This window comes from Nicotiana sylvestris, chromosome 7, assembly GCF_000393655.2.
Source record: "Nicotiana sylvestris chromosome 7, ASM39365v2, whole genome shotgun sequence".
Classification (NCBI taxonomy): domain Eukaryota; kingdom Viridiplantae; phylum Streptophyta; class Magnoliopsida; order Solanales; family Solanaceae; genus Nicotiana; species Nicotiana sylvestris.
The window spans coordinates 26,256,506-26,279,372 of NC_091063.1; the positions used below are offsets into that span (position 1 = coordinate 26,256,506).

A 22,867-nucleotide genomic window follows, 5' to 3' on the forward strand; every position below is an offset into this window, starting at 1 on the left:
ACCCTTTTGGGTTTAGGAACTTGCACTTTTGCCAAACACCCCCACACTTTAAAATAATTCAAGTTGGGCTTCCTTCCTTTCTATTTTTCATATGGAATGGATTGTGTTTTGCTATGGGGCACTCGATTTAGTATTCGGCTGGCCGTAAGAATGGCTTCCCCCCACAAGTTCTATGGCAAACCAGAACTTATCAACAATGCGTTCATCATCTCCTTTAATGAACGATTCTTTCTTTCCGCAATCCCATTGGATTGGGGCGTGTAAGGGGCTGTTGTTTGATGAATAATTCCATATTCTAAACATATTTGTTCAAAAGGAGATTCATATTCACCACCCCTATCACTTCTTATCATTTTGATTTTCTTGTTAAGTTGCGTTTCAACTTCATTTTTGTATTGCTTGAATGCGTCTATTGCTTCATCTTTACTATTAAGTAAGTAAACATAGCAATATCGAGTACTATCGTCAATAAAAGTTATGAAATACTTCTTTCCACCGCGAGATGGTATTGACTTCATGTCACAAATATCTGTGTGAATTAAGTCTAAAGGATTTGAATTCCTTTCAACCGACTTATAAGGATGTTTAACATACTTAGATTCCACACATATTTGACATTTTGATTTTTCGCATTCAAACTTAGGCAATACTTCCAAGTTAATCATTTTTCGCAAGGTTTTATAATTGACATGACCCAAACGTACATGCCATAAATCATTTGACTCAAGTAAGTAAGAAGAAGCTGAAGTTTTATTATTAGTTTCAACAACTATTACATTCAGCTTGAAAAGGCCCTCAGTAAGGTAACCTTTTCCTACAAACATTTCATTCTTACTAATCACTACCTTGTCAGATACAAAAACGCACTTGAAACCGTGCTTTACAAGAAGTCCAGTAGAGACTAAGTTCTTCCTAATCTCGGGAACATGAAGGACGTTGTTCAAAGTCATGACCTTGCCAGAAGTCATCTTGAGAAATATCTTACCGTATCCTTCAATTTTTGCTGTAGCAGCATTTCCCATAGAGAGCGTCTCTTCGGGTCCAGCAGAAGCATATGTAGAAAATGCTTCCCTCACAGCACAAACATGGCGAGTGGCTCCAGAATCAATCCACCACTCCTTTGGGTTTCCTACCAGGTTGCATTCAGAAAGCATGGCGCACAAGTCATCAACATCATCATGCTTTTCTACCATGTTTGCTTGACCCCTTTGCTTGTCTTTCTTCCGAGCACGACACTCCGTAGATTTGTGTCCGGTTTTCCCACAGTTGTAGCAGTTTCCACTGAACCGCTTCTTGCTTGGGTTGTATTTCGGACCAGAAGCCTTCTTTCTCTTTTTGTTATCTTCAACAATATTTGCTCCCATTATTGTTGAATTTCCACGGCCTCTCCTTTCAGCAGCTTTATTGTCCTCTTCGATTCTCAATCGAACAATGAGATCTTCAAGGGACATCTCCTTTCGTTTGTGTTTCAAATAATTTTTAAAGTCCTTCCACAATGGAGGCAACTTCTCAATTATTGCTGCTACTTGGAATGCCTCATTGATGACAAGACCTTCAATGAAAATTTCGTTAGTAAAATTACTAAAAATTTTACTTTCAACATTAGCATTCATTTGAAATACACCTTCAGCAAGTAGATCATGAATAATCACTTGTAACTCCTTGACTTGGGTAATAACAGACTTGCTATCTACCATTTTGTAGTTCAAAAATTTTGCAGCGACGAATTTCTTCATCCCGACATCTTCAGTTTTGTATTTCTTTTCAAGCGCATTCCACAATTCTTTTGACGTCTCCACGCCACTGTATACATTATACAGATTATCCTCCAGTCCGCTAAGAATATAATTCCTGCACAAGAAGTCAGAATGCTTCCACGCCTCAATCACGAGAAAGCTATCATTCTCTGGAGTTTCATCTGGAAGATCAGGAACATCTTCCTTGATGAACTTCGGTAGACATAACGTAGTCAAGTAGAAGAACATCTTTTGCTGTCAGCGCTTGAAATCCATCCCGGAAAATTTTTCGGGTTTCTCTGCCGGTGCCAACGCCGGAGTTCGACTTGTCGATGCGTTGGCAGTCATCATCGGAACAGCTTGATTTCCGTCATTCGCCATTTTTACTGTAAAAATGACACAAACGTTTAATAAGCATTTAAAACTGGAGTAAAAAATCACGTAGATTTTAATCTCCAACGAAACGCCACGAAGGCTTTACTCTCCAAATGGGAGTACACAATACCACAAATGTTTTAAGTTTCCAGAATAATAAAAGTAACACAAATACAGAAATTAAAATTATTAAATTCCTTAAGCTTGTTGTTGTTGTTTCCTGTATAGTACTTCTTATCTGGTATAAATATGGAATGATGTAACTGAAACAAAAAATAATTTGAGCCCACTGAATTCACAGTGTTTCCTTAAGGAATTTAATCCCCTCCTAGTACCCAAGGTTATGGATTATTTCCTCCCAGGATAGAACGAATTACATACTGGTGTAGCGGTACTTCAAACCCCAGTATTTCAGCGAACGCAAAGTTCGGCAGCAAATCACACTTACAGTTGCTTTGTTTATAGTTTTAAAACATTGCATAACAAGGAAGGAGAACTCAGAAGTCGAATGAAAATTCTGAGAAGAAGGAATGCAATGTATAGCCGATGTTGAATTCTTACTGAAGAGGATATAAGATTGCAATTCATTTTTCCAGTGTATACACATTGTATACAAAGTGTAGTTTGAGTGTATACAGAGTGTATATCAATTATATACAGAGTGTATATCAATTGTATACTGAGTGTTCCGAGTGTTTTTTTCGGATGTGTTCTTCTTTCTCTACAACTTCTGCTCTATTTATAGCAGTCATGTGATAGAAATCTGCCCCCTCCATGGTGGAACAAACATTAGGATATCATGGAGGAAGCACTTACATGATGGAATGAACACTTGCTTGGTGGATGAACACTTGACCATGGTGGGAGGTGCACTAGGCATCTTGTTGCTTTCTTGGTGCAACACAATACACGGATTGAAAAACATCCGTTACAAACACGGATTATATCACGTTAATATTCACTATTAACAAATAAATTTGGTCCAAATAATTAATCGATCGATCGATCATTTGATCAAATCCAAATCCAAATCTCATTTCCCATTCACTCTCATTTTAAGACTATTTCATCTTAAACAAAAACTCAACAATCCAAAACTCAACAATAAATACATATGCAAAGTATATCTAGATGGAGTAATTATTAACAGTCAATGAGAGAAAGTCGTCGATAAGGAGAGGTCAGGTACCAATTTGATAGTGCCTATCTAACCACCACCCCCCCCCCCACCTCCCCCGGGTTTTTGTTGGCTTCTCCAGAAGAATCAAATTAATCGCTTCCCATAAACATTCGGCGGCTAAATCGCTCCAGAAGAATACAACAAACGGAACATATAGAATATTCTAATTTGTAATATAGTATTCAAACCAAACATAAAATAATATTCTAATTTAAAATATAATATTCTAACAAAACATAAAATAATATTTTAATTTAGAATAAAATACTCAAACTAAACGTACCACATTTGGAATACAATATCCAAACATAATATACTACAATATTCTAATTTGGAATACAATATTCAAACCAAACATACTACAGTATCCGAGCCAAACATACGATAATTTTCTAATTTGGAATATAATATCAAACTAAATATGCTACATTATTCTAATTTGAAATACAATATCAAAACGAAATATACTACAGTATTCTATTTTGGAATATATAGTATTCTATTTTGGAATACAGTAGTTATATATACATGGTAAAAAAATTATTAAGCAGGTATACATAGTAAAATAAATATTTTAATTGTATGCGGTGTTAATTGATATTTTAACGGGCACACCGCGTAGATTATCCAAGAATGAAATCGCTTCTCAGAAAGGTGTGTGCTAAGCCCCATCACTCAAAGCATTCAAATGTTTGGGCTATCCAGAAGAATCAAATCACTTCTCCATTAAAAAAAATTATGTACATTATCAAATTATTATAAGATAATTACACATAAATACTACTAGTTCGTAACCAAATAAACTATATTAAGTGTAACTATAATTGTTGTTTAGGAAAAGGAATTAAATGAATTGTTATCATTAAATCCAGTTCCTTTCATCTTTGTCAGATAGTTATCCTCTCCCAGGAAATACATTACGTGCTTCAATGGTACATGATGATTGATGGCCCGTGGTGCATTGGAGGTGACTTCAATGTTATTTTGGATCCGGCAAAGAAACAGGGTGGTCGACCTCACAGAATGTATAAAGGTTTAGATTTCAGCTCATATATGGACAACTGTAAAGCTAAGGATTTGGGTTATGTTGGGCCTAAATTCACTTGGTGCAATAATTGGGAAGCTAGAAGAAGAATTTGGAAGAGGCTTGATTGAGTCTTTGTTAATGACTTGTGGTGCCAGATTATGCAAAATAATGTTGTCAAGCATCTTCCAAGAACTGGTTCTGATCATAGGCCTTTACTTCTCAAATGCTATAACACAAACAACAATAGTATTAAGTACTTCAAATTCTTGGATTTCTAGACGGAGCAACCTTCCTTCAAGAACCTGGTAGAAGATGTGTGGAACTCTAATATTAGTGGGAATGCCTTGTGGATACTTCAACATAAGCTTAAAAAGCTTAGTAAAAGGCTTACATAATGGTCGAAGAAGGAGATTGGAAATGTATATGAGCATGTTCATCACTGGGAAGCCAAAATAAATGCCCTTGAAGAACTTGATCTACAAAATAATACTAACCTATCTAGAGAGGAGCTTAATCGAGGGCAAGCCGAATACATCAAATGGATGACCATGCAAGACTCTATTCTTAAACAGAAAGCAAACATCAAGTGGTTCGAAGAAGGTGATTCAAATACCAAGTATTTCCATAGCCTAATCAGAGAAAGAAGAAGAAGGCTACAACTTCACAAGATCAAAGATCATAGAGACAGATGGGTGGAAGGTGATGATAACATTGCAAAAGCTGCAATTAGACACTTCTACACGAGATTCAACATCAAGCATCAATCCAATGATAAGGATATACTGGAATGCATCCCCAGGATTATCACAGAAGAAGACAACATTGCCCTGACTTCCATACCTAACACAGAGGAAATCAGGGATGCTGTTTTTGATATGGGAGCTAATAGTGCAGCTGGTCCAGATGGCTTTATCGACACCTTTTTTCAGAAATGTTGGGATATAATCAAAGAGGATATCACTAACTTCGTGCAAGAAATTTTCAATGGAAAGAGACTAACCAAGTTCTTCTCACACACTTGCCTGGTTTTACTTCCCAAAGTAGAATCTCCCACTAACTTCTCAGAACTTAGAACCATCAATCTAAGCAATTTCATCACCAAGATCATATCCAAAATTCTTTCGAGAAGGCTAAATCCTATGCTTCATAGAATCATTTCAGAGAACCAAAGTGGGTTTGTCAAAGGAAGATCCATTACGTAAAACATTTTGCTAGCACAGGAGATCACGCAGAACATCAAGAATAAAAACTGTGGGGGAAATGTTATTATCAAATTGGATATGGAGAAAGCATACGATAGAATGTCCTGGAGCTTTATCATGTCAGTTTTGAGGAAATTTGGATTCTCGGAGGAATGGATTGACATCATTTGGGGTCTGGTTAATGGAGTCTGGTACTCTATTATTATTAATGGTAATAGAAGAAGTTTCTTTACCTCATCTCATGGCTTGAAACAGGGAGATCCACTGTCTTCTTCTTTGTTCATTATTAGTGCTGAAGTGTTATCCAGGTCGTTGAATAATCTCATCAGCTGTGAAATCTCTACTCCTTTCAACATGAATAACAGAGGTCCAAAGATCAATCATCTTGCATATACTGATTCCATTGTCATATTCTGCCGGGGTAACAACAAATTCATCAAGCTTATCAAGAAACAAATCAGGAGATATGAAAAGGCTTCAGGGAAAAAAGTCAATAATGACAAGAGTTATTTCATCACTTCTCCTAATACCTCTGCCTCCAGGATCAATAAAATAAGGCAAGCATCAGGGTTCATAGATAAAAAGTTTCCTTTCAATTATCTGGGATGTCCAATCTATCATGGAAGGAAAAACACAGTCTTATTTGATGAAATGTTAGCGAAGATTGTTAAAAGGATCAATGGTTGGCAAGGTAAAATTCTATCTCCAGGGGGGGAAATCACACTTATCAAGCATGTATTATAGTCCCTCCCCACTTACACTCTATCTGCCATGAGTCCTCCGAAAGGCACTATTACTCATGGAAAAATATTTTGCAAACTTCTTCTGGGGGTCGACAGATGGGTCAAACAAATATCATTGGAGTTCTTGTCATAATATGTGTCTTCCCAAAGATGAAGGTGGCATTGGAATTAAGAAAATGAAAGATGTTATTGATACTTTTAGTATTAAGAGATGGTGGAGGTTTAGAACACAGAACTCTCTATGGGCCACCTTTCTCAGGGCCAAATATTGCACAAGATCTCACCCGGTAAGTAAATCCATGGTTTCGGCTGACTCCCATGGTTGGCAAAACATATTAAAGACCAGACAAAAGGTGGAATTTCACATCAAATGGAGCATTCAAAATGGCTCCTCAAGCTTTTGGTGGGATAATTGGACGGGTGATGGTCCACTTACCCATCAGGTCCAAGGCATCAGGAAATCGGCCAAAACTCAGGTGAAGGAATTCTTAACAAAATGGGCAATAGGACATCAACAGGTTAAACCAGGTTCTTCCTTCTCACATCACTGATTTTATTTGTAGAATTGATATTGGTAATGACGCAGAAGATGATTTCCCTATTTGGACCTAGTCGGATGATGGAAAGTTCTCAAATAATTCAGCATGGCATTTAATTAGACATAAAAAAACAAAAAATAATTTTTTAAAGAATGTTTGGCATCAGGCAATCCCTTTTAAAATGTCCTTTCTAACTTGGAGAATTATGAAAAGAAAATTACCTTTTGATGACATGATTAGTAAGTTTGGTACTAATATTGTTTCGAGATGTTCTTGTTGTAGTGTCCCATAGGTGGAATCCATGCAACATGTTTTCGTGGAAAGTGAAGCTGCAAAGCACATTTGGAAGAATATTGGCAGCTCTTTGGGTATTATTCACCCAAATGCACCTATTGTGGCAATCTTCAAGAATTGGTGGGATGCAAAAACAAAGAATAAAATCCATGGCCTGGTTCTATAAGCTGCACCAACTCTTATTTGCTGGAAAATCTGGAAATAAAGAAGTTCAAGTAGATATGGCACACAAAGGAAATTTCATCACAATGTCATGAAACATCAGGTGATATGGAATCTCAAATCCATGGTAACCAAGCTCATGCCAAATGGAGACCCCACACCACTGGCCTTCCCTTTGCTACAAAATTGAAAGATTGAAACCTGTCCAAACATGGAGGCAAATTCAGTGGCATCCTCCGCCCCATGGCAAGGTCAAAATTAACACAGATGGAAGTTACATCAAGGAAAGTGGGAAAGCTAGTATAGGAGGAAACAACAGAGACGAGGAGGGAAATTGTATCATGGCATTCGCAATGTGGATTGACTGTGACAGTCATAACATGGCTGAAGCTCGAGCTACTGAGTTCGGAGGAAAATGGTGTAACCAGTTCGGTTTCACTAATTTTGTTCTCGAACTTGACTCAAATATCATAGTAATCATGGTCAATCAAGATGGAAACAAGAACATGAAGCTAAAGATGGTGGTGGAGAGAATTACAAGTTTGGTCCAGTATGCAAATGCAACAGTCCATCACTGTTTTAGAGAAGACAATCAGGTTACTGATGCTTTAGCCAAAACAGCCTCCATCTCTGGCACAAATTTGATTTGACAATTCTTCGAACATCTCCCAAAAGAAGCTAAAGGCGCCTTCATTATAGATAAGTGGCAAATGCCTAGTATCAGAACAAAATATGAGAAGAACAATTTTTTTGTTAGTTGAATATGATGTATATATAGGTATGGCAGTAGATTGGTAGAATAATCTGCTGTCCTTTTTGGGTGATAGGAATCACCATGTTGTATTTAGTTCTGAGGTAAGGTATAGTCCCCCTCACTGATCTTTTTTGCAATACAACACCCAGACCTCTGTCTGGGGAAATTTACATAAAAAAAAGTATATATTTGATATTTAGCTATAATTTTATATTTTTAGTACATTACTTACCTTTTAATTTGGTATTTTAATAATAACAAGTGCGACGTTTGAGCTTAATTGAGTCAATTTTATGTGTATGACCATTTGAACGCAAAGTGGAATGAAAGTTACACATAATGCTGTTGAAAAGAATAGAGCACGAAAGAAAAATCGACGCATGGCACAGAGGAGACCAGGCCCTAGACTGCGCTAGCTCCACTTGGCCAGGGAGAGCTCAACCTCACGCCCCACCTCGCCTAGCGAGTTCCACCACCGCGCCCCTCACCTTGCCTAGTGAGGTCCCAATCTTGGCCCAGAGCAGGAATCGCCAGATGCTCCTACCCAAGAGAATTTGTTTCCTTGTTGATTTTGAACTTGAGTACTTTGACCTTACATCTATAAATAGTTCTTAAACTCGTTTTTGAGAGGAAAGTTGATTTTGGAGAGCAAAGAGCTGCTGTGGAGGTTGGAGTTCATCAAATTTCATCTTTCTTCCGCCAAACTTAGTTATTTTTATGTTTCTCTGAATAATTAGTGTCACACCCCCCTTTTTTAACCAACTTCTACTAACTCTCTTAAATAAATAAAAGTATTTAGTAAAGCTTGAAAAGGGTTTTCCAGTTAGAAAGTGACAAAATTGTGTTTAAAAGGAAACAACTCAGAGTCGCCACCTGACATTTGATTTCGGTTTGTCAGGTCACCGTTTTTAAAATGATTTTCCCTTTTAAAATATTTTAGACTCCAAAACTAAGTCTGCACCGGAGATTCGGGTAAGGGGGTTCATTTCACTCGGGGAGAAGGTGTTAGGCACTCCCCAAGTCCCGTAGCTAGTATGGTTGCGTACTCGATCAAGTTTGCTTTCAAAATATTCAATTGAGATAGAAAACATAGAAAAAGGAAAATAAACACACAAGAGGCTCGAGGTCGTCCCCACCTAAATAAAAGAAACTTAAAAGAAGAAAAAATAAAGTCCTAAATTATCCTACGCTACTTCTTCTACTATGTTCACCACGGCCTCCAATTACATTCACTTCGGGGCATACCCCTGAAATAAAATATATACAAATCCCTCGGGGCATTCCCCGGATAAACTTAACTACGGGAACGACCTCTCACCTCAAAACTACAAAATCCTAAGGCTTGCCTACCCAAGTGTTGTCGGCTTAAGCATACTACTAGCGGATAAATAGAAATAAGAAGGTAAAAATGTGACAAGGAGTACAACACATACAAATTGCATTTTTTAATCTCAAGTTCCCAACCCTACTACTAGATGCAGTACTTTTAATTCATGTCACTAATGTCATTTTACTTAATTACTTTAACTAACCCAGCAGCCAATCATTCAAACTCCAAACAAAGCTCAATTCTATGTATTGAGAGGACAATTTCATACTCGGCATGAATTTCATCATCACAAACAAACTGAACAAACTTCCAAAATATATTGAACAAACTGATGAGATAGAGGAAAAGAATAGACCTTCAAGCGAGCAAAATTTCTCTTAATAGTAGATTGATGAACCGGAATTCAACACGATGACCAAACTAGGAAAAAAATAAGCGAACTGAACCTCGAATAGATCTCGACGGCGGCCAGTTGTATACTGCCATAAGTATCTCCATCTACGAGAGAACTACATAGCTATGGGATCATGTTCAGGCCAAACACGAGAGGTACAATACTGTTGATCTGCCATTTCTTCTTAGTTTGGCGGCGGAGATGGAGTTTCAAAGGGGTGGCGCGGTCATGGGAGGTCCTGAGTTAGGCGACTGTAACGGTTCTACTACTGGAGTGTTCAGGGGATGGAGTGACTGGTCATTCGGAGGAGGGCAGCGGCTGCGTGGCTGGTCAGCGGCGTGAGAGATCCGACGACGGGGGGTGGACTGGCGGCTGGTTCCTTTTTTGGTTCAAGACTAGGAATTGAAAACTTGGGTTAGTGTTTCAATAACTGGGTATTTTATATGAAGGTGAGAAGGGATGATGGCCATTGGATTAGAAAGAAATAGATGGCTAAGATTAAATTATGCACATAAATGGGCTAATGAGTTGGGAAGAATGGGCTAAGAATAATTGGGTTTAAGTTAAAAGAAATGGACTCACACCTTTGGGCCAACAAATTTTCTTGTTGGACAAAGACAAACTAAAAAATCTTACCAAAATATTAATTAAACTTAGTTAAGTAAATAAACAAAATTTTAAAATGAAACTACTTTTTTGTATTTTTAAATGTTATAACAATAAAGTAAAAAGTAAAGAAAATAGGCTAAAGTCATGATAAAATTAAGATACCATGAATAAAAATATACTAATTGATTTTAAACTAAAGATAAAAATATAGAAAAGCGATAAACACGAGAAATAAAACTACTTTATGTTTTTTTATGTCTTAGGACTAAAAGTAAAAAGATTAAAATTATATTAAAATAAAATCAAGTAAATATTTTAAAAAATATTAAAATACTAAAACTAACTTTAAAATTTGCGCGGTTCAAAAATTACGTGCTTACAGCTGGCCCTCTTTGCTTGGAAACACGAAGAGTTTTTGGAGCAAAGAACAATAAGCAACGTAATTGATTTATGACCCGACGCTTATTCAAAAGAAAATAAAGGTGGCTAAAAGGATTGTGACCGAGCCCTGGTATCTGAGCTACCTACATATCCTTGGCTATAAATGAATCAGACCACGTGTAGTTCAGAAGTGATAAGGATGATGGAGTACCGAGGTGGAGAGTCGAGTGAAGTGCCATCGAGGTTCTGGTCCGCGGTTCCTGCCATTACATCAAAAATAAAAGGAAAAATTACAGCAAAGTGAAAGAAAATACAAGATCCTATCTACTTCTTGTATTGAATCTTCCTTGAATCTCTATTTGATCTTCAACATGAGATTGAAAAGTGGACCATGTTCTTCAGACGGGCTTCTGATGCTTCTTAAATTTGCAAATTGAAGTAAGTCTGAAATGAATTCCCTTGTTCTCCAGGTGGACGCCTGATTACCAACAGATTGAACTGTATTCCCTCATTATCCAGGTGGGCGCCTAATTACCAAAACTCGAAACTGTATTCCCTCGTTATCCAGGTGGGTGCCTGATTACCAGAAACTTGAATTGTATTCCCTCGTTATCCAGGTGGGCGCCTGATTACTAAAACTCAAAACGGTATTCTCTCGTTATCCAGGTGGGTACCAGATTACCAGAAACTTGAATTGTATTCCCTCGTTATCCAGGTGTGCGCCGGATTACTAAAACTTGAATTGTATTCCCTCGTTATCCAGGTGGGCACTTGATATTGCAACAAAACAGACAAAATAAAAGAAATTTTTCTGCCCCAGTTTGAGATCTGAGCATATTTGTGAGTGTTAATCGGATCATGTTACCTATAGAGCTCTAAGAATTCAAAAGCTAAATCCCATTATCCAGGAGGATCCTGAGAATTTAAAACTAAATCCCATTATCCAAGAGGGTCCTGAAAATTTAAAAACTAAATTCCATTATCTAGGAGGTTCCTGAAAATTTAAAAACTAAATCCCATTATCCAGGAGGGTCCTGAAAATTTTAAATTAAATCCCATTATCCAGGAGGGTCCTGGAAATTTTAAATTAAATCTCATTATCTAGGAGGGTCCTGAGAATTTAAAACTAAATCCCATTATCCAGTAGGGTCCTGAGAATTTAAAACTAAATCCCATTATCCATGAGGGTCCTGAAAATTTAAAAACTAAATCTCATTATCCAGAAGGGTCCTGAAAATTTCAAAACTAAATCCCATTATCCAGGATGGTCCTGAAAATTTTAAATTAAATCCCATTATCCAGGAGGGTCCTGAGAATTTTAAAAACTAAATCTCATTATCTAGAAGGGTCCTGAGAATTTTAAAAACTAAATCCCATTATCCAGGAGAGTCCTGAAAATTTTAAATTAAATCCCATTTTCTACAAGGGTCCTGAGTATTTAAAACTAAATCCCATTATCCAGGAGGGTCCTGAAAATTTTAAATTAAATCCCATTATCCAGGAGGGTCCTGAGAATTTAAAACTAAATCTCATTATCCAAGAGGGTCCTGAAAATTTAAAAACTAAATCCCATTATACAGGAGGGTCTTGAAAATTTTAAATTAAATCTCATTATCCAGGAGGGTCCTAAGAATTTGAAACTAAATCCCATTATCCATGAGGGTCTTGAAAATTTTAAATTAAATCCCATTATCCAGGAGGGTCCTGAGAATTTAAAACTAAATCTCATTATCTAGGAGGGTCCTGAAAACTTTAAATTAAATCTCATTATCCAGGAGGGTCCTGAGAATTTAAAACTAAATCCCATTATCCAGGAGGGTCCTGAAAATTTTAAATTAAATCCCATTATCCAGGAGGGTCCTGAAAATTTTAAATTAAATTCCATTATCCAGGAGGGTCCTGAAAATTTAAAAACTAAATCTCATTATCTAGGAGGGTCCTGAAAACTTAAAAATTAAATCCTATTATCCAGGAGGGTCCTGAAAATTTTAAATTAAATCCCATTATCCAGGAGGGTCCTGAAAATTTAAAAACTAAATCCCATTATCCAGGAGGGTCCTAAAATTTTTAAATTAGATCCCATTATCCTGGAGGGTCCTGAGAACTGAGTACGAACTTACCTGAGCCATGCTCTCATGTTTGAGGATTCTGAATAGAATTTCTTGCTCCCTGAACCATGCTTTTCCATGGAAGGTCCCTGTGGATTTAAAAATTTTCTTGCCCCTATTTCTGACAAATAAAATCTTGTTAGTTTAAAAACGTGGTGGTTAGTTTGTGGCATCCTTGCTAAGTGTCTGCTTCCGCCACTGCCATGCTTCATTCTGATTAGCTGCTTCGGGATAGTAAGATGTTGTTTGACCTTTTGACTAGAACTGGACCACCAAACCTCTGCATGACCTGAATCTCTCACACTCACTTGTTGCATTGTTTTTCATTTTGAAAGTTGTTGAATCCTTGTATTTTCTCAAAATTCAAGATTCACTTGATTGCCTGAACCTCAGTTATCACCATACTGCTTATTCTAAATCAAGTCAATTGTGATGTGCCTGGCCGGACTCCGCTTTGTGCAATTTAGAAGTTGGTAGTAGGCTTTGAAATCCTTTCCTGATTGTTCAACAAGGGATGACTCAAAAGAGACCCATAAAAATAGACTCAAATAGCAAAGTGAAATGATTTTTGACAAAAGGAACAAAGGAAAATTTTGAGCACAGATGACTATATGAAGAAGAATGAGAAAAGAAGACTTATCTGAGGGAAGCAGCCAGCTCCAATGATCATGACATGCATTTCGGATTGATCAGCCTAATCCGTCCAACCAATCGTATTTTCAGTTCATGTCCTGTCTTCATACTTCAAAACCGGGCTTTCACTGATCCAAATTCTCTGTAAAGTTATGAGCCTCATTAGACTTGTAGTGCCCCAAAGGGTTTTCACCAACAAGCCTCTCTCATTTGTTCATCTCTCAACTCACCATCGCCTTATGATGCCCACGAGGGTTTTCACCAATAAGACTCTCTCATTTTAAATTTTCTCTCAGTTCACCATCGCCTTACGGTGCCCGTGAGGGTTTTCGCCAATAAGACTCTCTCATTTTAAATTTTCTCTCAGCTCACCATCGCCTTACGGTGCCCATGAGGGTTTTCACCAATAAGACTCTCTCATTTTAAATTTTCTCTCTTGCGCCCGTGAACAAAGTGTTACCCATGATGTAAATCATACCTCTATCTTGCTTGACCTGACATCCTCAAAGATTGATCCGAAGGTCTTTCTTTGGACCGTAATCTAGGCTTTTGGACAGGGTTAGAAAGAAAGGGTGGCATGAAGGCTCAAACTAACTTAAGATGAAAAGGGGTCAAAATTACAACTTTTGGAATCAGATCTTTTCAAAAACCAAAACTTCTGCCCCAGTTTCTTTGGGTCCGGGGAGTTTTAATTTTTATTTTGATGGGAAGGCTGCCTACATATCCTTAAAAGGAATCAGGTCGAACGTAGTTCAAAAGGAAGTTGTTTGTTTTTGTTTCCCTTTTTCTTTTCTTTTTTTCTTTCTTTTTCTTCTTTCTTTTTTTTGCTTTTTCTTCTTTTCTTTCTTTTTTTCCTTTTTTTCCTTTTTTTTTCATTTTTCTTATTTTCACTCATTCGTCATCATTTTTTTTCATTCTCTACTTCTACTACTGATTTCAAAAGAGGGGTATGAAAGAAAATAAATAAAGCTCAAAAGGGGTAACAAAGGATTAAAGTGTCTGGGTAGCGGAACAAAATGCCTTCGTCATTTCAGCTTTGAATATGCCAAGTACAAAATACAACTGAAGGTAAGCAAAGAAATCATACATAGTACCTCTTAACTGCATCAGAATTGATAGCCATATCTACACATTTGCCTTCTATGTCTGTTAAATACAAAGTACCATTTGGCAACACTCTTGTCACAACGAATGGCCCCTGCCAGTTTGGGGCGAACTTGCCTTTGGCTTCCACCTGATGAGGAAGGATGCGTTTCAATACCATCTGGCCCACTTCGAATTTCTGAGGACGCACCTTTTTGTTGTATGCCATTCTCTTCTGATACAATTGACCATGACATATTACAGCCAATTTTTTCTCATCAATCAAACTCAACTGTTCTAGCCGTGTTTTGACCCACTCATCATCATCAATTCCAGCTTCTGCAACGATCCGAAGGGATGTGATCTCAACTTCTGCAGGTATAACTACCTCAATTACATATACCAGCAGATAGGGATTTGCACCTACTGAAGTGCGAACAGTAGTGCGATAACCCAGTAAGGCAAAAGGCAACTTTTCATGCCACTGCCTAGAACCTTGAACCATCTTACGAAGTATCTTCTTTATGTTCTTGTTAGCAGCCTCAACAGCTCCATTTGCCTTGGGGCGACACGGGGTGGAGTTCCAATGCATGATCTTGAACTGTTGGCATACCTCTTTCATCAAATGACTATTGAGATTAGTAGCATTGTCTGTGATGATCACCTTGGGAATTCCGAACCGACAAATGATATTTGAATGAACAAAATCCACCACTGCCTTCTTGGTCACGGACTTGAAAGTTACAGCTTCGATCCACTTGGTAAAGTAATCAATGGCCACCAGAATAAACCTATGCCCACTTGACACTGCTGGCTCAATTGGTCCGATAACATCCATGCCCCAAGCAACAAATGGCTAAGGTGCAGACATTGTGTGTAACTCAGATGGGGGAGAATAAATCAAATCACCATGTACCTGGCATTGATGACACTTGCGAACAAAACTGATACAATCCCGTTCCATGGTGATCCAATAATAATCTGCTCGAAGTATCTTCTTTGCCAAAACATACCCGTTCATATGCGGCCCGCAAACTCCAGAATGCACTTCAGTTATGATAGTTGAAGCTTCTTTAGCATCTATGCACCTCAACAGTCCTAAATCCGGAGTCCTCTTGTACAAGATTCCTCTACTCAAGAAAAATCCACTAGCCAGATGTCAAATGGTTCTCTTTTGGTCACTTGTAGCATGTACTGGATATACCCCCGACCTGATGTATTCCTTGATATCGTGGAACCAAGGTTCACCATCGATTTCCTCTTCTACCACATTACAATAAGCATGTTGATCATGAACTTGGATATGCACGGGGTCGACATAAGCCTTGTCTGGATGATGTAACATTGACGCCAGAGTAGCCAAGGCATCAGCAATCTCGTTATGAATCCTGGGAATATGTCTAAATTCAACCAATCTGAATCGTTGACAAAAATCATGCAGGCACTTCCAGTACGGTATGAACTTCAAATCTCGAGTCTCCCATTCTCCTTGAATCTGATAAACCAACAAATCTAAATCTCCCAGAACCAGTATTTCCTGGACTCCCATGTCTATAGCTAACCTCAAACCCAGAATGCATGCTTCGTACTCAGCCATGTTGTTGGTGCAATAAAATCGAAGTTGGGCTGTTACAGGGTAGTGTTGCCCTGTTTCAGAGATAAGTACAACCCCTATTCCGACCTCTTTCATGTTAGCAGCTCCATCAAAGAAGAGTTTCCAACCTGGCTTTTCATCATGGTCAACCTCATCAACACACATGACCTCTTCATCAGGAAAATAAGTCTTCAGTGGCTCATATTCATCATCCACCGGATTCTCGACCAAGTAGTCGGCCAAGGCTTGGGCTTTCATCGCGGTCCGAGTCACATAGATGATGTCAAACTCTGTAAGCAAAATCTGCCACTGTGCAAGTCTTCATGTGGACATAGGCTTCTGAAAGATATACTTTAGAGGATCCATGCGAGAAATGAGGTAAGTAGTGTAGGACGACAGATAATGCTTCAACTTTTGTGCCACCCAAGTCAGGGCGTAACATGTCCTCTCAAGCAGAGTGTACTTAACCTCATAGGGAGTGAACTTCTTACTGAGATAATAGATTGCTTACTCCTTCTTTCCCGTGATGTCATGTTGACCCAATACACAACCGTAAGAATTGTCCAAGACTGTCAAATAGAGAATTAAAGGTCTTCCAGGCTCTGGTGGGATCGGCATAGGTGGATTCGACAGGTACCTCTTAATCTTATAAAATGCTTCTTGACACTCATCAGTCCACTTGACCACAACATTCTTCTTCAGCAGCTTAAAGATGGGCTCACAGGTAGTCGTGAGCTAAGCATTGAACCTGCTGATGTAATTTAACCTTCCAAGTAGGCTCATCACCTCTATTTTATTCTTTGCCGGCGGTAACTCTTGAATGGCTTTGATCTTCGACAAGTCTAACTCAATACCGCGTCGACTGACCACGAATCCTAGCAGTTTCCCAACGGGACCCCAAATGCACATTTCGCTGGATTGAGCTTGAGGTTGTACCTGCGGAGCCTTTGGAAAAACTTTCTCAGGTCCTCAACATGGTCAGACTACTTCTTTGACTTTATGATCACATCATCTACATAAACCTCGATCTCCCTATGTATCATGTCATGAAATATGGTGGTCATCGCCCTCATGTAAGTTGCTCCAGCATTCTTCAAACCAAATGGCATTACCCGATAATAGTATGTTCCCCATGACATGATGAATGTTGTCTTTTCTGCATCTTCCTCATCCATTAAGATCTAGTGATATCTCGCGTAACAGTCCACAAAAGACCCAATCTCATGCTTGGCAAAATTATCAATCAGAATGTGAATGTTCGGCAATGGAAAATAATCCTTTGAGCTTGCTTTGTTAAGATCACGGTAATCAACACAGACCCTGGTCTTATCATCCTTCTTTGGTACTGGCACAATATTGGCTAACCAAGTAGGATATCGAGTGACTCGAATGACCTTTGCAGTAAGCTGCTTTGTGATTTCTTCTTTGATCTTCACACTCATATCAGTCTTGAACTTTCGCAACTTTTTCTTGACATGAGGGAATGCTGGATCAATTGGCAATTTATGAACTACCAGATCAGTGCTCAGGCCCGGCACATCGTCATATGACCGTGCAAAGAATCTTTGTACTCAAACAATGTTTTGATTATTTCTTCCTTAACTTGCGATTCTAAATGCACACTTATCTTGGTTTCCCTAACATCATCCTGGTCCCCTAAATTGATTGCTTCGGTCTCACTCAAATTAGGCTTTGGTTTTTCTTCAAATTGTTTTAGCTCTTTAGTGATTTCCTCAAATGCTGTTTCTTCATCATATTCTATTTCATCATCATATTCTACTTCTTGGATTGTTATTTCAGAATTAGATTGGCTTTTAAGACTCGACTGAAAACTCTTCATGCATGTCATGTCACTGCAACCAGCATAAAAAAACTGTACAAAAGAAAAAAGAACAAAATAAAACACTATTAAGAATAACGAAAAACAAAAAATTGCATTTCATTGAAAATAAAAGGATAGAAGGGTTTAAGCATCAAAACAAGCAAAAACTAAAAATCTGGATTACAACCTTGGAATAACCCAGATAACAGAAAGGAAAACAAAGCAAACTACCAAAACTCCTTCCTGGTGGGGAGAGGAGTAGCTTCCCAATTTCTAAGCTTCACGTTTGGGCCAACGAGCTGCACATTTGCTTTACTAGAGCCTTCACCAACTTCTTCCAAATTGACCTCTTCGAACAGACTTTGGAACCTCTTGATCAGCTCTTCATCAACATCGACCACAGGTTTTGGGATTGAGGAGGTTGGAGGTTTTTTGGCCCCTGGCTTGACAAAAGATTTAGAAATGTGTGGGACGGGCTTGTGGAGCGACCATACCTTATGTTTTAGATTTTTAACCCTTTTCACGTCCTTCTTGTGGGCATGAATCCCAAACCAAATGTACCAGGATTCCCATTGGGGCGCACTGGATGCACAATACCCTGCAGAGATGAGCCCAAACCCTTGCCCGGCACAAAACCATTCTTCAACATTTCATTCGCAACCATGACAGACGCGGAGGATAGTTTAGGACCCAGAATGCATTTTCCTTCAGGAATTTTCTCAACAGACACTATTTCGAAAGTCTGATAGACCCAAGGTATCTTATCATCTTTAGCTTCGATGAACAGAACAATTGTATCATTACAAGCTGACAAGTCCTCTTCACCGTGCACAACTATTTCATGTCTGCCCCATTCAAACTTCACCATTTGGTGTAGAGAAGATGGGACTGCCTTAGCAGCATGTATCCAGGGCCTGCCTAACAACAGATTGCAGGAGACAACCACATCTAACACTTGGAATTCCATGGTAAACTCAACAGGACCTATCGACAATTCGAGCATTATATCTCCAACAAAATCTTTACCTCCCCCATCAAAGCCTCAAACACATACACTGTTCAAGTGGATTCTTTCGGTGCTAATCTTCAGTTTTTGCAAAGTAGACAGGGGATAAATATTCGCACTAGAGCCATTATCAACCAAAACCCTTGAGACAACAAAATCTTCACACTTCACGGTGAGATAAAGAGCTCGGTTGTGTTCTGTACCCTCCATAGAAAGTTCATCGTCCGAGAAAGTGATCCTATTTGCTTTGAAGATCTTGCCAGCTATCTTTTCCAAGTGGTTCACTATGATCTTATCAGGAACGTGTGCCTCATTTAAAATCTTCATTAAGACCTTGCAATGTTCATCTGAATGTATCAACAAAGACAAAAGTGAAATTTGAGCTGGTATTTTCCTTAACTGCTCCACAATTGAATAATCCTGCACTTTCATCTTTTTCAGGAACTCCTCAGCCTCTTCGTCGGTGACCGATTTCTTTACTGGAATTGGGCTATCCTTGAATGTCTTGGCTTTCCTTAATTCTTCTGGGGTGAAACATCTCCCAGAATGAGTCAATCCTCCAGTTTCATTAACTTCTTCCTCTATTTACTTTCCTTTGTATGTCACTATCACTTGTTTATAATTCCACGAAACAACCTTGACATCCACCATTGGAAGCTGGGTTACTGGTTTAATGATGATAGAGGTAGTAGGAGCCCCCTTCACAACTATGACAGGCTTACTTGGAATCCCTGGTACTACCACTTTTGAACTTTCCGGACTTGCCCTAACATCTTTTGGCAACCCTTTCACGACCAACACTGGTGGTTTCAAATTGAGCGAGCTCGGCTTTTCTGTCACCCCTTCAACTATCAAGGGCTTTGCTTTGGTAGAGTCAGGAGCTTTAACCAAACTACTTTCACTGGCCCGAATCATCATGACGGACTTCCTGGGCTCCCCGTCCTTGTGAACTATTTCAATCTTATGCGTCTCTGCATGGGCTGGCAAAGGGTTTTGGTTGATGTTCGGCGCATCTGGGCTTTGGACTACAATTTGGTTATTATCAATAAGCTCTTGGATTGCCGTTTTCAAATTCCAGCACTTCTCTATATCATGCCCTGGAGCATCAGAACAATAGGCACATCTTAGGGAATAGTCGAGGTACTTTGGAGGGGGATTAGGTATCTTTGACTCAATCGGCCTCAAGACGTCCAACTGCCTTAACCTTTGAAACAAACTAGCCTAGGACTCTCCAATCAGGGTAAAAGTTTGTTTCCGCTGCTGCATCTCTCTCCTATACTCTGGCCTTGATCGAAAATTTGAACCAGTGGGGTTTTGATAGGGTTGTGGGGGTGGATAGGTATTTTGTGAAGCTGAGTAGATATTTTGCAGAGCTGGAGCACGCCATTGCGGGTAAGGAGGGGGTTGAGCATATGACTGTGCATGGTGAACAAGGTATTAGGATGGCCTGGCTGAGTATTGGGGGTTTTGCGGGGAAAAGTAATATTGAGGTGGATTATATGGAGCTTGGGCGTAGGTTTGAGGTCGGGGTCGAGGATGGGTGTAATGATAAGGTGAACCCCTCTGGTCATGCCATGATCCAGAGACAACCATAGCGACATCTTCCTTCTTCTTTTTGCCTAGAAAACTTCCGGTACCACTCTGGATTGCCTGGGTGGTTGCTTTTATAGCAGAATAGCTCACGATCTTACTCGACTTGAGCCCTTCTTCCACCATTTCTCCCATCTTCACCACATCATTGAAAGACTTACCAATGGCTGAGATCAAGTGGCCATAGTAAGTGGGCTCCAGGGCTTGAAGAAAGTATTTAACCATCTCGTCCTCTTCCATCGGAGGATTGACTCATGCAGCTTGCTCCCTCCATCAGAACCCATATTCTCTAAAGCTTTCACTGGGTTTCTTTTCCACCTTGGTCAGAGATAGGCGGTCTGGAAAATGTTTATATTGTACTGAAAGTGCCGGGCAAAGTCCTGGGCCATATCGTCCCAGGTGTACCACCTGCTAGCATTCTGGCGGGTGTACCATTCTAAAGTTGCCCCACTCAGACTTTGGCTGAAGTATACCATCAGTAGTTCATCTTTTCCCCCAGCGTCTCTCATTTTACTGCAATAACCTTTCAGATGAGCTACAAGATCCCCATGTCCGTCATACAAGTCAAACTTGGGCATCTTGAACCCTTTGGACATCGGGGAACAAACACAAATCCTTATAGGCCACACTTACTTGGTTTCCCAACCCTTGCATATTTATCAATGATTGCTCCAGACTCTGTACCTTCCTAAACATCTCTTCTTGCTCTGCGTTCTTGGGTGGTTTGTCAGTTTCAATATCTCAAATTGAGGAGTGTAAGAGTAAGGATCTGGGACTTTGAAGGTGGGCTCTGGTGCATAGTAATGGGCATCTGTAGCGGGGAATGCAGGCTCACTAGAGGATCGGTGGAGGGTAGCTTATGGAGGAGGTACAAAAATAGGAGCAAATGTCGGAGCAGGGTACGAGGTTGTTTTGGCTGGCGGAGCATGAACAGTTTGGGCTGAAGTGTCGGGGTAGTTGTGGTAAGGGGTAAAGCCAGGTGCGTGTTGTTGGGAAAGATCAATGGTATTGGGCATCTGGGATTGAGAGAGTGGTGGAATGGAAGCAGGGTTTTCTGTGTAGTTGGTAGGGAAGGAGGGTGGAGGGTGTCCCTTAATCCAGGCTTGATACATATCTGCCATCTGATGCTTCAACCTCCGGACCTCCTCTTGCAGTTCCGATTCAACAATCTCCCTTGGTGGGTCTACAACTCCAGTGTCTGTTTCCTTGCTAACCATGACTGTTTGACGTTTTGATCGGGTGTTGTATGAATGACTTGTGAGGATGCCAACAAACTAACCACCTTCCTGAACCGTAATAGAGATAACAGAGGACAACAACACAAAACCACCATGTTAGCTTTAGAGCATTTATCAAATAATAATATCACATTACGTGTAATGCACCTAGCAATGATTAACGGTTCTAAAATGGCTTTGAGGGTCACAGGGTCATATGGCATCATCCCAATTTGCTCATTTCAATCATTTCTTCTCTTTCTTTTCCAACACCTCTTATCACTCTTTTCTTTTTCTTTCTCTTTTTATTTTGAACCAAAAATGATTTGATCGAACCCGATGTAGGTTGCTTACGTATCATGTCCCTCATGAATCAGACCAAGCGTAGTTCTGGAGAAGTGATGGAAAATAAACTAAAAACAAAATCTTTTGGGGATTTTTCATTTAAAAAGTTTTCGATATTAAAATACAATGGGAAGTGCGATAATAAAAGACCTGACAGACTCAACTAAACTACGACAGACTTTGACACTACCTAAAGGACTCAGTACTTCTAGACAAGACACGAAAGTAAAAGACAACATACGACAATCTCAAAACACCAAAATAGAATGACTCCTCAAGCTGCTCCTAAATGCGACTGTCCTGACCGGGATGGTCCTGGGCTGTCCGTCATGCTCAAACTCTATAACATGCCTCGTAAAGAAACACTGATGCTGGGAATAAAGGCCCTGGCGTGTGCCCCCACATCCTGAAGGCCGACCCTAAACAAATACTGGCCATGCTGCTCCACGTTTGCTGTCAATCCCGCTAACTGAGACTTTATCAACTCAAGCCTATCCCAGGGATCTTGGTCTGATGCTTCCTCAAAATCATCTGTCTGAACTGCCCGACCCCTAAGTTGTGCTGGCAATAGGGTGCTGACCCCTGGCGGGACAGACTGTAACCAAATCAAGTACTCCTGAGTACACTCGGGCCTGCCAACGTCCTCTACTAATGTATTTTTCTTCATCTTCTTTGCATTGTTCCAGTATTGCACATACCTAATTTCATCAGCCGCCTTTTTGCTAAAATTTATGATGTGCCTC

The 22,867-nt window shown here is 39.4% G+C and overlaps 3 protein-coding genes across 3 annotated transcripts; 1 reads left to right on the forward strand and 2 right to left on the reverse strand.

Annotated features, from left to right (window-relative positions):
- Positions 1-7,404: 7,404 nt before the first annotated feature.
- Positions 7,405-7,908, forward strand: LOC138872882 (uncharacterized). The gene has a single exon (XM_070151300.1). The coding sequence runs from the start codon at positions 7,405-7,407 to the stop codon at positions 7,906-7,908; it is 504 nt and encodes a 167-aa protein (XP_070007401.1).
- Positions 7,909-11,146: 3,238 nt separating this feature from the next.
- On the reverse strand, positions 11,147-16,402 carry LOC138872883 (uncharacterized). Its single transcript, XM_070151301.1, has 5 exons — positions 15,848-16,402; positions 15,296-15,406; positions 15,046-15,214; positions 14,562-14,922; positions 11,147-11,204 (listed from the first exon to the last, which is right to left on the reverse strand). The coding sequence occupies exons 1-5, from the start codon at positions 16,400-16,402 to the stop codon at positions 11,147-11,149; spliced, it is 1,254 nt and encodes a 417-aa protein (XP_070007402.1).
- Positions 16,403-17,325: 923 nt separating this feature from the next.
- Positions 17,326-18,933, reverse strand: LOC138872884 (uncharacterized). Its single transcript, XM_070151302.1, has 2 exons — positions 18,528-18,933; positions 17,326-17,630 (listed from the first exon to the last, which is right to left on the reverse strand). The coding sequence occupies exons 1-2, from the start codon at positions 18,931-18,933 to the stop codon at positions 17,326-17,328; spliced, it is 711 nt and encodes a 236-aa protein (XP_070007403.1).
- Between the last annotated feature and the right edge of the window lie 3,934 nt (positions 18,934-22,867).